The 12,199-nt window shown below is 33.4% G+C and overlaps 1 protein-coding gene across 2 annotated transcripts in view; it reads left to right on the top strand.

The window, feature by feature from the left end:
* The window catches only part of HOOK3 (hook microtubule tethering protein 3), a 111,134-nt gene extending 99,253 nt beyond the window's left edge, over positions 1-11,881 (top strand). For both annotated transcript variants that reach the window (XM_044225280.1, XM_044225279.1), the window contains one exon: positions 2,489-11,881. In XM_044225280.1, the coding sequence (XP_044081215.1) occupies positions 2,489-2,629 (141 nt within the window). In that variant the 3' untranslated portion in view covers positions 2,630-11,881. The remainder of the gene's footprint in view (positions 1-2,488) is intronic.
* The last annotated feature ends 318 nt before the right edge of the window (positions 11,882-12,199 follow it).

Raw genomic sequence — 12,199 nt, 5'->3', positions numbered from 1 at the left:
CACATTATTATTCCTAAAGGATAGAAAGATAAATCACAGTTTGATTTCTGGCCCTGAGAACCATTTTATTTTAGGAGAAGGGAACTTTAATAATACTAAAACACAGATGATGCTTATCAACATTCTGGGCTTCGGTAAGATTTTTCTGGATGTGAATAGCTGTGAATTTTGAAGAGTGCTGTACTTTTTTTCAATATTTTTGTCCTAGACTTGTCTTTTTGCATTTTCTTCCCAGTAAGACCACTTCTGCCTTGTCAAAATGTTAGTTGCCTAAGACAAGAAATTGAGCCAGATTTTTTTTTTTTCATCATCTCCCCCTTCCCTATTGTTATGTTGTAGTTGTTTCTGTGTTACAATTGTAACTGATATTATGTCTTAAAGGATAATGTCCCAGGTCTCCTAATAATGGTATTTTATCTTTGTCATAAATTCATCTAATTTCATGACATGTCGACATTTATGTTGTTTTAACCACAAGGCAAAAATATTTCAAATTTTATTATAATCCTAAAAAACAAAGGAAATCAAATTGAGCTTAGAATATTATTTTGATTAACAAATACAGATTTCTTGAAAATGAAAAATTACAGAATAAGGGAAAACTAAGGAAGTTCTCTGAAAACTAGTTCTGACTCCACCTTTTCTGTTTCCTCTTTCAAACCTTCAAAGGTCAGTTGATCCTTATTGGTCATTTCATAGTTTTGATTGATTTGTATGACTTCACATATTGTGGTTATAGAGCGAATTTACTTATTCTGTGACATGGTATTAAAACATAGCCCTACTCTTCAGCTCTCAGGGAGTAAAGGAGTAACTTCTAATAGCCTCACACAGGTTATATTCCAGAAAGATAGCCAGTAACATCTTCATACATACATTCAGAAAGTTCTGCATCACAGGCTACTGAATGGAAAGGAGGTGACAAGCACCTGGAAAAGGCATTAAGTATCTCAGGGAATGACCAAGTCATGGCTACCAAGGTCTTAAAGGTGTGTGAAGAATTGAAATAAGTTGCTTGGAATGTGAAAGTAAAAAAAGATAATATATTTTAAATAAAATAGAATTGGTAATATATGTAGCCACTTTAATAAGTTTAAGGATTACCAATAGATATTTGCCATTTTCTTCAGATTCTTAAATGCTTTGATTTTAAATTGAGTAAAAAACATGTTCTGGATTTTTCTCATTGGGAAAATGGAGAAATGTTGTTTATTTAGGTATATGTGATAGACCGAAATTCTGTAAAAGATGCAAAGCCATGACTAGTGTTTTCTCTAGAAGCTAACAGGTGTTATGAAGATTGATGTTTAGTGTTCTGTCTTCTGTGCTAATCTGTCCAGTTCACTCTAGGAAAGCCCTAGGACTTTTCACATAGGTTGGCTTGGCTTAGGTCCTGCTCTCCTTTTGGCTCTCAGTTGCTTATTTCTTCCTTTCTTCCTTGTTGCAGTGTCCGCTTCCTTTCATCAGTTTACTTGTAGCCAATGACTGGTTGGAATAAATAGTCGCTCTCCATTCTTCATGGTTCCCTGGTCAGGGTTCTTTATTGGCTTATTAAATTAGTATCCAGACCATTTTTTCCCTGATTTCCTCACAGATGAACAATTTTAAAAGGCCACTCCCAGAGGTTTCCTCCCTCCTGTTAAGGTGCTGTGGGTCCAGCAATTGTATATCCTCTCCCTTCTAAGCTAGTAGGCCATTCTCCAGTCTTCAAAAAAGACCCCCTGCTCTCTTGGGCCCTCTGTTGTGGGCTGTCAGGAATTTTTCTTAATTTGCTTGGGGGAATACAAGCCTGCCTGAAGTGAAGAAAAACACGCTGGTGGTATGTATTATATCTAGCTGTGGCTTTCCTCCTTAAGAAACAACATGTGCATTTGTGTTTTCTACTCAAAATAAGGCGTGTGATTTCCACAACCCCATGTGAATCAACTGCTACCAATCAATCGTCCTGTTTGTTCCTGGGAAATCAATTTCTACATTTGATTTTAAAAGGAAGTGTGGGGGCGCCTGGGTGGCTCAGTGGGTTAAGCCGCTGCCTTAGGCTCAGGTCATGATCTCGGGGTCTTGGGATCGAGTCCCATGTCGGGCTCTCTGCTCAGCAGGGAGCCTGCTTCTCTCTCTCTCTGCCTGCCTCTCTGTCTACTTGTGATCTCTCTGTCAAATAAATAAATAAATAAATCTTTTTTAAAAAAAAAAAGGAAGTGTGATTGAACGTGGGCAATATATTCCAAAATTGTGTCTCTTTTATCTGGGTTTTGGTTATTGTAAATTCAGAAAATTAAACCTTAATTTTTCCAAGAGAAGATTTGTATTTAATTGTTAGAACTAAAATGTCTCTATAAGATTTTTAATCTGTAATGAACAGAATTAACATTCCTAATTGTGCCTTATGATGCAATGAGACAAATTCTGCATGATGATTTTTTCCTTTTTGGTGAGAGTATGTTGCACTTTTTTTTGTTGATTACTTTTTTTCCCCTATGTTATATAGGGAATGACCCTGCATAAAAAGGCGGCTGAAGATAGACTTGCTAGTACAGGTTCAGGGCAGTCATTTCTGGCTCGGCAAAGACAAGCAACCAGCACAAGAAGATCTTATCCGGGCCATGTTCAACCAGCCACAGCAAGGTAGACAAGTCTTGCCATCAGAATAAAAAAAAAACGCCCTGCATTCAAAGCATACTTCTGTTACATATGATGACATTTCAGGAAATTCAGCCAGCTTATTTTTTGTTTCTTTTATGTTGATATTTAGTTGTTTCTCATTTGAGGACTTTCTCTCTCCTGTGTCTATATTTTAGTTTCTTGATTCTTTATTTTGTAGTCCTTTCGGTTCCTTTTAATGTGCCAAAAATTTTTAAATGCCCAATTAAAAGTGTTGTATAATAGTGTAGTACTTTTCTTTGTATGAAAACGTCCTTTCCCCAATTGTGTAGGCTTTGTAATGAATTAGATTTTCTGCCAATAATTGATATACAATTTATATTCTTTATTGTGCCTCTGTGTTACCATGCTTTATAAGAATGTCTTTGTTTAAAGGGAATTAATCTTTTTATGATGTATTAATCTGTGTTTTCAATTGTTTTCCAAATGCACTTCAAATAACTTGCATATTTACTATATAAAATGGTTGGCAAGTGCACTTTTTGCAAAGACATAAATACATTGGCAGAGGTGCTAATCAGATGTTACCTAAGGCACCTGATAGATTTATTTAGAGGGAAAAAATGAGTTTTCCACATTGTTTTATAGGAAATTAAATTTGTCCGAAGATTTGGAAACTATTTTTAAAACATACATAAAATTTCATTATTTCTTGCTATCTTGTTTGCTGACAGAAGATAAATGCAGTGGTTAGATTTGGGGAGAAATTACAGAAGAAAAAAAATCAAGCAGTGCATTAATTTTTTTCTTGTTCTGGAATATCCTAGTAACTGAACATCAAATTTTAGCAATGTGGCTGACATTTATAGTTTCAGTTGCCCTCCACATCTGAAAGATTTATTTTTCATGTACTTACAAGAAATAGGTAGCCTTACCTTTTGGACAATTTCCTTGTTGACTTGCACTTCAGTTTACTTATTCTTTAATATAAACCCTTCAATTTCTCAGTAATTCCTAAACCTAACATGCTACTATCAGTCGTTAAGATCAGTAAGTGACTTCTTGTATGTGATATTATGACAGGTCTCTTAACATTTTTTTTTCTTAATTCTATGTACTAGTCCAAGACTTTCTCTTGGGTATTTGGTTGCCTCAGAGTTCTTAGATTTGTTGACAGATTGTAAGCCATGTTTATTTACATTGTTGAATGACTGTCAAGTAATAATGATTGGAAAGCACTTTGTAGAAGGTGCTATGTAAATGTGAAATACCATTCATTTGAAAATGAAATGCCTATGCCTGACTTCCATAGTGACTTAAGAATTTGGTCCCAAATTATATTTATGCTCCCCTCTAGCCTTTTTCTTGCATCATTGCCAATATTTTTTAGGCAAAAAATTGCTGAAATTAGGTTAATTGTTTGGTTAATTGGTTTTTGGTTTTAGATAGGCCCTCTAATAAGATTTCATTTCATGTACTTGCTATTTGGAAGTTCAGGTTTCAATTTAGTCCTGTATAATAAATACAAACAAATAACACTAAATCAAGCTACATGTGATTAAGAATTTTCAGAAACTATATTCATGTGTTCGGCTTTAAATTCTTACTTTTTTTTTTTATAAGAAAATTGACCTAAAAATTGGTAGTGTTTTCATTTGTCCTCAGAAACTGTACTTGAAGAAAGGTATTAAGAGTATACACAAAAATGACTCCATGCATTGTGCTGATTTTTTTTTACATTAAGTACAAAAGTCTGAGCATGGTGTGAATGCTTCTGCCTAGTAAAACAGTAAAGCAGGAAGAATTTGTAATAATGGAGAGAACCACATGAGTAGAATGCATTGTGGGGTTTCAGGAGGCTAAGCACACCTCATCAACATAGTTTTAACAATAAAAGATTAAAAACTTCTTAAGATGATTCTACCCCTGCCCCCATATTTCACAAATAGCGTAAGGATTTAGCTGTTTTAAAGAAAGACTAACACTAACCTTCGTAACATTAAAATTATTTGGGAATTATACTACCTGCAGAATAACATAGATGAAAATAAAAGAGCTATTCATTAAATGGGTTATATCCTATGAGATGAAAGGTTTTAATTTTAATTCTCTATTTACTGCTCCAGTCCTGGTTTTCTACCTACCGACCTACTCTGATATATTTCTCCAAATGGGAAGAAAAGGTGCCAGGCTTTTGGAAGCGAGTTTTACTTCTGAGTTTTCTATGGTATCTGTTGCATGCTATTATTTGGTGTTTACATTCATAACTTTCACTCTCCTTTACCTTTATAGTTTAGTATGTTACTTTCATTACATAGAAGAACTTTTATGTCTAAACATTCTGGTGCTTTTTTAAAAAGCAGGAATAAAACTTAGCTGTAGAAGTGACAGCCCTGTTTTCCTTGCCCAGCTTTGGACAGGATGTATAAGTTGCTATTTCTTCAGTAGGGATTAATCATTTCTCAGGAGGTTTGTGATGATGCATGCACGGTCTGTCTGGAAGTTGAAAGCCATTGGATGCTTTATCTAGATATGAGCCATTCTGTGCTGTATTTTTACAAACTCCTTGTATATGGTAGCTTCATGAAGCCACAGTTTGCTTGGACAGTGGAGCTAACCCTGGCCTCAGCAGTGGAGTAAGTACAGTGTTACTGTGTTATGTGGGGGTAACCCATCCTGGCAGTGTTGGACTCTTATCAGCAAAAAGCTTATTATCTCTTTTCCTTCTAACCAGGGTAAGAAAATACAAAGTAAATAACTAAGAATAAAAGAATAGCATTTGTGTTCTGCAGTGTGTATTTACAAAGTTTGTAATTAAAAAAATCTAACAAATATCATAGTTTACCACGTAGAAAAAGAGAATAATACAACTGTATATATCTTAAAAGAGCTCAAAAATTCAATCGTACCTTTTTATCTTGTCTAATTATTTGATAATAACCAAGAAAAAGAAGTCCCTAAATAAAGGACCCATGTTCCAAAATTGATTAAGATTGAATTTATTTGTTTGATAGCCCTAGCCTGGTAAAATTGGCTTGGTGGGATGTGAGATGATTAGATTATAATAGGATAATTTTGTTGAGGTTTTATTGTTTTGTTTATATAGTAAAAGCTCAGTTGTATAAAATTGAGCTTGATGTTCTCCAGTGAGAAACACTGGCCTTTCTATGTCATTAGATAGAAAATCTACACTGTGCAGATAGATCAGCAGTAAGTGATTGTTCAGTGAAAGATGAGTTAAGCTGAAGAAAAGATCATTTTATTAGCTACTTTATACATCTCCTTTTCATAACAACTATAATTTTGTTAGCTAATGATAAGTATTTTTTAGCATCTCTTGCTCTCGGACAAGCATTCATCCTTTCAAGATAATTCCATGTTAAAAATTTGAAAGTCTCAATCCCAGGATGAGAAGTGTCTTAAAACAAAAATCTAAACGTTTAAAATTATCTTAACTCTCTGCACTCAATTTCCAGTTGTCTAGATCTCAGACTTACCCAGTCCAGCTGGAACACGTGAGATTATCTGAAAAAGCATCCACAACCCACAGCTTGTATAAGCCTAGCTAGTTTACAGCCCTGCGAGTAAGAACGACCATGATCCTAAAATGAGAGCAAAGTGCTTGTTGTCTTGCTTTTTGCTCATTACAGAATAACATTAAGACAAAATGCTTTTTGTTGTTTATTCATTAAACTATGGAAGGAAACTTTGACTTCTTACCTTGTATTATGAAGGGATTCTCATCAAGTTGATGTAGCATTATACTTCTTCAAAGTCACGCCTGTGTGATACCTTGAAGTAGATGAAGGAGGTTCTTAAACAGAAGAAACGGGGTATCATAGTCTTTGAAAATTACTTTAGTGTGCTTTTTATTTTCTTTTTTTATAAGTTAAAAGTGTTTCCATTCAATAATGATAATCTCTTTTTCTATAATCCCCAGTGGTCAAAACAGCAGCTTATTTTGGTAGTTGTACAACCCTGTTTCATTATATTTAGAAAGCAGTTTCAGAGCTTATTCTTTGTAACTATAATGATTTTAATATTTTATATCATGAAGTTTTTATATGAGGAAGGCGATTCTCAATGTATCTGTCATCCAATTTTTTACTTTACCTATAAAGCATATTTAAATAATAATTGGTGTACGTTCCTTTTATTGAAAATTTTGAAAATGTCTTATTGTCCAGTTTAAGCACAATAGTTTTATTCTAAAGTATTGTAGTAAGAACTGTTCATTTCTCAGAAACCCAAAAAAAAAAAAATTGCTACTGACACAGCTAATTTCTGCCCTTCCCCACTCCCCCAAATCACAGAAGTATTAATATTTAGCTTCCATTTTATAAAATGAAGGGCCGTACAAATATCATGACATCCATTTAAATCATTGATTATGTTCTTGGGAAGAATGAATGTATTGATTATGATAGCCTTTTATCAATCCAGTCCAACTTATATGTTTTATCTATGAATATAAAAACTTATGAAGTTTATTTAATGTTGTCTTCAACTATACTTGGACTCTTCACAGTACACTTAAATTGAAAAAGAGAAAAGGATATTAGTTTATTTGAGAAACAAGAGACCTGAACCTAATTATGGCAAGTATATGACTTTTGACAGTTGTAGGGAGTCTATACATGTTTCTTAACAATTATATATCAACAGTTATGTGATGTCTCTCCATTATTTTTCTATTTTCCAGTAATATTCTGTTAGATAGGTTTGTATGCTGTATTTATAAGTGAACATAAAAATCTGAGAAAGTAACAGAAGGCTATTAAGGCATTCTAATTTCTAGGAATGGATTATCGTGTTAAGAAATGGCCTGATTATAAACAAATACCAGGCGGATGGAAGTACTAATACAATTAAAAGTAACACTGGCTTAACAAATGTTCCTAAAGTGATAGTTTACATAAAATCTTCTGACTTTCTTAACATGACTATTAAATAAAGAGGAGTAGACAAAAATATAATTTATTTTTTAATTGTCCTTCCCTTCAGTGAGCATTAACTAAGCATACCATATTCACTATATGTTTAGCAGTGGAGGGGAAAGCATCTATATTAATTTTGAAACTGTTTCCCATTTCTAAATCTAAGATAGTGACTTGAAGCCCTTAAGGATACTATGAATTGATAAGATGAGAAGAAATCTGTGGTAGCTGAAAATTGCTACCAACTTCTCTAGATCTGCTGCTTTATCTAATTTTATAAACCGTAGGCTCAATTTTGTGTTCCTCCCTAATTAGACATAATAGGCCCACACAAAATTTTGTTTAAATTGAAGGCAAGAGTAGAGATTTTTAAAAATATATTCAAGTAAGTCTTTACGTACCTGATAAATTACCCCTAGGCATTCTTGACGAATTAGAGTCTTGAAGATAAAATCATCAAAAAAAGTCCATAGCCTCAAACTTTCAGGCCTGTAGGACTGTCACATATCCTGAATTGTATCGACACAGAGCTTAAAGGAAGAATTAACTACCATGATCAGAGTAATCTCAAAGTGAGAAAAGGGAAACTACCAAAGCATGTATGGCTTTAATGTATGTGGGGGACTTCTGAGCAGGTGTTATCACTTAAGAGATCTCAAAGTTGACAAAGGAAAATTTAGCAATTATATTGCTAAAATTAATAAAAGGGACTCATGTTTATTCTTGGTGTATTTGTCAACCTATGGGCAGTGATTACTATACATACATTCTATAGTGTGTTTATGTCACTGTTAGAGATGAGTGTCCTAATATTTACTGGTACATTTAATCATTTATGTATTATTTATACTTTACTGCAAGACTCACAGCACTTTACTAATGTTAGATAATTATTTTTCTTCTACTTTTCTGTGGCATTTTCGACTTTTACACTAGGGTTTTTTTTTCTTAATTCGGAACACTCACTAAGAAGAGGGTAAAAGATCGCCCAAAGAAATGGGCTCTGTACTCTTCCTGAAATGTCTAAAGTGGGATCTGAAAATCTAAGTCTAGAGATCTATTTGAAGCTGGATGGCGGCTACTAGGCACCAATTACATTTTATATTTCTCATTAATAAGACTCTTATAAGGCAATACTCATGAAGCCAAGTTCTCTTAAATGCCAACACACTTGAAACTTTGTTTCCTAAAGCTGTGTTAATAAAAAGTGAACAGTCTTCTAGTTAATCAGAGCGTGTTCTTACCTTTGCTTTACCTCTCCTAAAATACAAACCTATCAATTGCCCTTCGGTTATTTTCATAGTTTCTTCATCATTGCCTAGACCCAAAGACAGGAGAAAGCAAGCCAGGTTCCAGGAGCTCTTAAGTCAGAGCATCTGGGAAACGGTGGGGCTTAGCTGATGGGAAAAGGCAGACACTACAGATGGCAGAATGCTATGGAAATATTCATCTGCTGTAACAGGTGTGCTTAACGAACTTGGCTATTCTTAAGTTCAAATCTAGCAAAGTTTTCAGCTTGTTCTATTGAGAGATGTCTTTAAGAGTCAGGATTCTTCCATTTGTAACTTGAATGTGTTACTATTCAAATCATAGTCCAGAAGTGACTGAAATATTTGTTGTTGGGTAAAAATTGACACGTGATTACTGCCAAAGAATAGGGAGATGCACTTACAAGAACATTCTCTTCGAGTTTTGTTTTGTGCTTTTACATGAGAGAAATGCTTTTATAGTGTGAAAAGTTTCTGTAGTATTTTCTTCTACATTACCCCCGTTCTACTGATGTTCTTTGCTTAAGCAAGTCACTTAGAAGAGAGTAACACAAATAGAGAAGTCTAGACCCTGAACTTTGAGGGAAGATTTGCTTTTGTCCCCCCAAAGTCTAAAGTTAAAAATGAAATATGCTCACACGCACACAGACAAAATATAATGTTTGAATATCTGCTAAGTGTTGAATGGTAAGTTCCCTTCTTAATGTCTTTATCATCTAGTGGCTTTTTGCTAATTTAGGTAAGAGTAGATTCTAGACCTACATTGTCCAGTTTGTTAGCCACTAGCCACATGGTGATTTAAATTAAAATTAAATTAAACTGGTTCTTCAGTCTTCTAGCCACATTTCAAGTGCTTAGTGCCACACATGGTTAGTGGCTACCATATTAGCATAAATTCAGAACATTTTCATCATGGCAGAAAATGCTTTTTTACAGTGCTGTAATGCCCAAAGAGGAAATAAAGACAAAATGAAAGTATTCAATTAACTTATGATAATTCCTAGATTTTACCGCCATAGTTGAAGAGAGGTGTTTTTCTTATAAAAATTAATACCAGCCCTTTTTAAAGACATTGGAAAAACCAAAACCCCATTCTTTGAAACTAGTTTTCAATATATTTTTAAATAGTCTCAGCACTTTACTTTTCAAGTGATATTATTAAATCATTTCATAAATCATAACTTAGTATCTTTCAGCTTTTCTCCCCGTTTTTGTAGTCTTTTCAAATCGATGATACATAGTTTCTAACACATGTAGAGCAGAAACCAGTGAATTCTTAACTTATTTACAAATAAAAATTGTTAAACATTTATTCTTCTCTTCTGTTATTTTTAAATATATATAGATCTAATGAAGTGGCAAAGCTTTTCTGTTTCTGTCCCTTTTTAAACATTTCTCCCTAATATCACATTTGATTATCTACCCCCTATAGGCACATCATGATCCAAATTATTTCATTGGTTTTTCTTCATGGTTTCTTGCTCTTAATGACTTGGACTATGAATCAAGTTCAGTTTTATGTATAAAGCAAACAATTTTATTCTAGTGACTTAATGAAACATTTTTAGTATTATTTTACTTCTTAACATAACGAAAAGGATGTATATGGCTGCATCTTTGAATTTTTGTAATGAAAATAAGGGACTAACCATAGTTTTTTTGAGTGAGTCAGCTTGGTGCTTAGTTAAAACTGTTCTGTTAGAAAGTCATGATGCTTTCCTCTTCGTTTTTGAATGTTTGAAATCAGGCAACAGACTCAATCCAGTAGTGTCAAATTCTAAGCAAATTACGAAGTTCTTATTATTCAAGTACAGATGGATAAATGGTGTGATTTGAGGGTTGGTTGGTTGGTTGGTTTCTTGTTGGCCTAACTTAATGTGTGTACTACAGAGACTCATGTTAGTTGAGGGAAATTTTCATTATGCTTGAAATAAATAGTATTTTAGTATAAATAAAGGAAATGACTGTACACAAATGCCAATCAATTATTTGAGGACTTTTAATTTTTTTTAATAGTAGCCTTTTGTTTTTTAGTAGCCTTAGTTATTTAAAATTTAGTTGCACTAAAATGTCATTGCTGTCACTAACTTCGCTGTGTGCCAGTTACGTGTAATTCAGTATGCTTTGCACTTAGAAGAATAATTTCTAGGTTATCTTGTTTTGCAGTTTTCATGTTTTGACAGTTGCCCCACCATTTATCACACCCAATATTCGGTTGTGTAATGAATGGTAAAATTCAAACATATCTAATAATTTAATAATTTGCCTTATTTTGACTAATAAAGTCTATCAAAGATTTGAGGATAGAAAGAGGCTTTTTTTTCCTATAGTATTTTTTAAACTTTTCAGATGAGCTGAAAAACACCTTAGTACATTGGAGTTGGAGTTGTATTGATTACAGTCCCAGCTCTAAAGCCTTATACTCATGTCTTAAGTATAGATTATTCTATGAATTGTTGTTAGTTTCCTATTTGGCATCATAGTTATCCACCTTGGAGTTTAGCTTTTGCAAAAAGGGTATTCCTAGGTATATTCTTATTTCTGGTTGACCATTGAATTTATAATTTGACGACTTCATTCTTTGTCACTGTAATCCAAAAATGAAATCCACATAGAACTCTAAATTTCTTAATTCACAGATGGAATCAATGCAGATATAGCAGCATTGTACATAACAGCATCCAAGGATTTTTCCACGTGTTTACCAAATCAGTGGGTTTTCTCGCTGTTTTCTTGAGGTGAATGTCTCGTTAGCCTCAGTAAGAAATTTTCAGTAAAATCACAACATAAAGTCCAATAAACCACCAGAAGACAGATTTTTAATTTTTTCAAAATCTTCTATTGTATTTCCTTGTGATATCACTTACTCATTTTAATTTTATGACTGCCAACTTGTTATGGTATTAATTATATGTATATGTTTATATGTATGCATATAATATATGTATATGTATATGAAGAATAAAGTTAAGATTTGGTCAAACTATATTTTCCCATTCAAGTACAAAAATGTTTTCAAGGCTGCAAAAAGTGTACAGTTGTTAAACAAGTTGTAAATAAAGACTTGTATAAAAATTCAGTGTAGTTTTTTTTTCCTTTCTCTTAAACCATGACAAACACATATTTATTAATTGTCTAATAGTATTCATCCACTTGCCTTTGGCACTTGCCATAGTGTTCTATCAATTTAAAGATTATGCCACTGATTTATTACAAATCAGGAACATCCCTTGAGATTTTTTTCAGTACCTGGTGTAGATTGTGTTTTGATTTAGGCTGGTACTCAGTAGTTGTAAGCCAATCGTCCAGAGTTTTTAAGGGATAAAAGTTAAACATGACTTCTCCCCTCTTAGAGTTACCCTGTGAACTGTCAGTCTTACCACAGATAATACA

The sequence above is a fragment of the Neovison vison genome, chromosome 11, assembly GCF_020171115.1.
Source record: "Neovison vison isolate M4711 chromosome 11, ASM_NN_V1, whole genome shotgun sequence".
Classification (NCBI taxonomy): Eukaryota; Metazoa; Chordata; class Mammalia; order Carnivora; family Mustelidae; genus Neogale; species Neogale vison.
The sequence above is the reverse complement of the archived record's forward strand: the minus strand, read 5'-3'. Positions and strand labels throughout refer to the sequence as shown.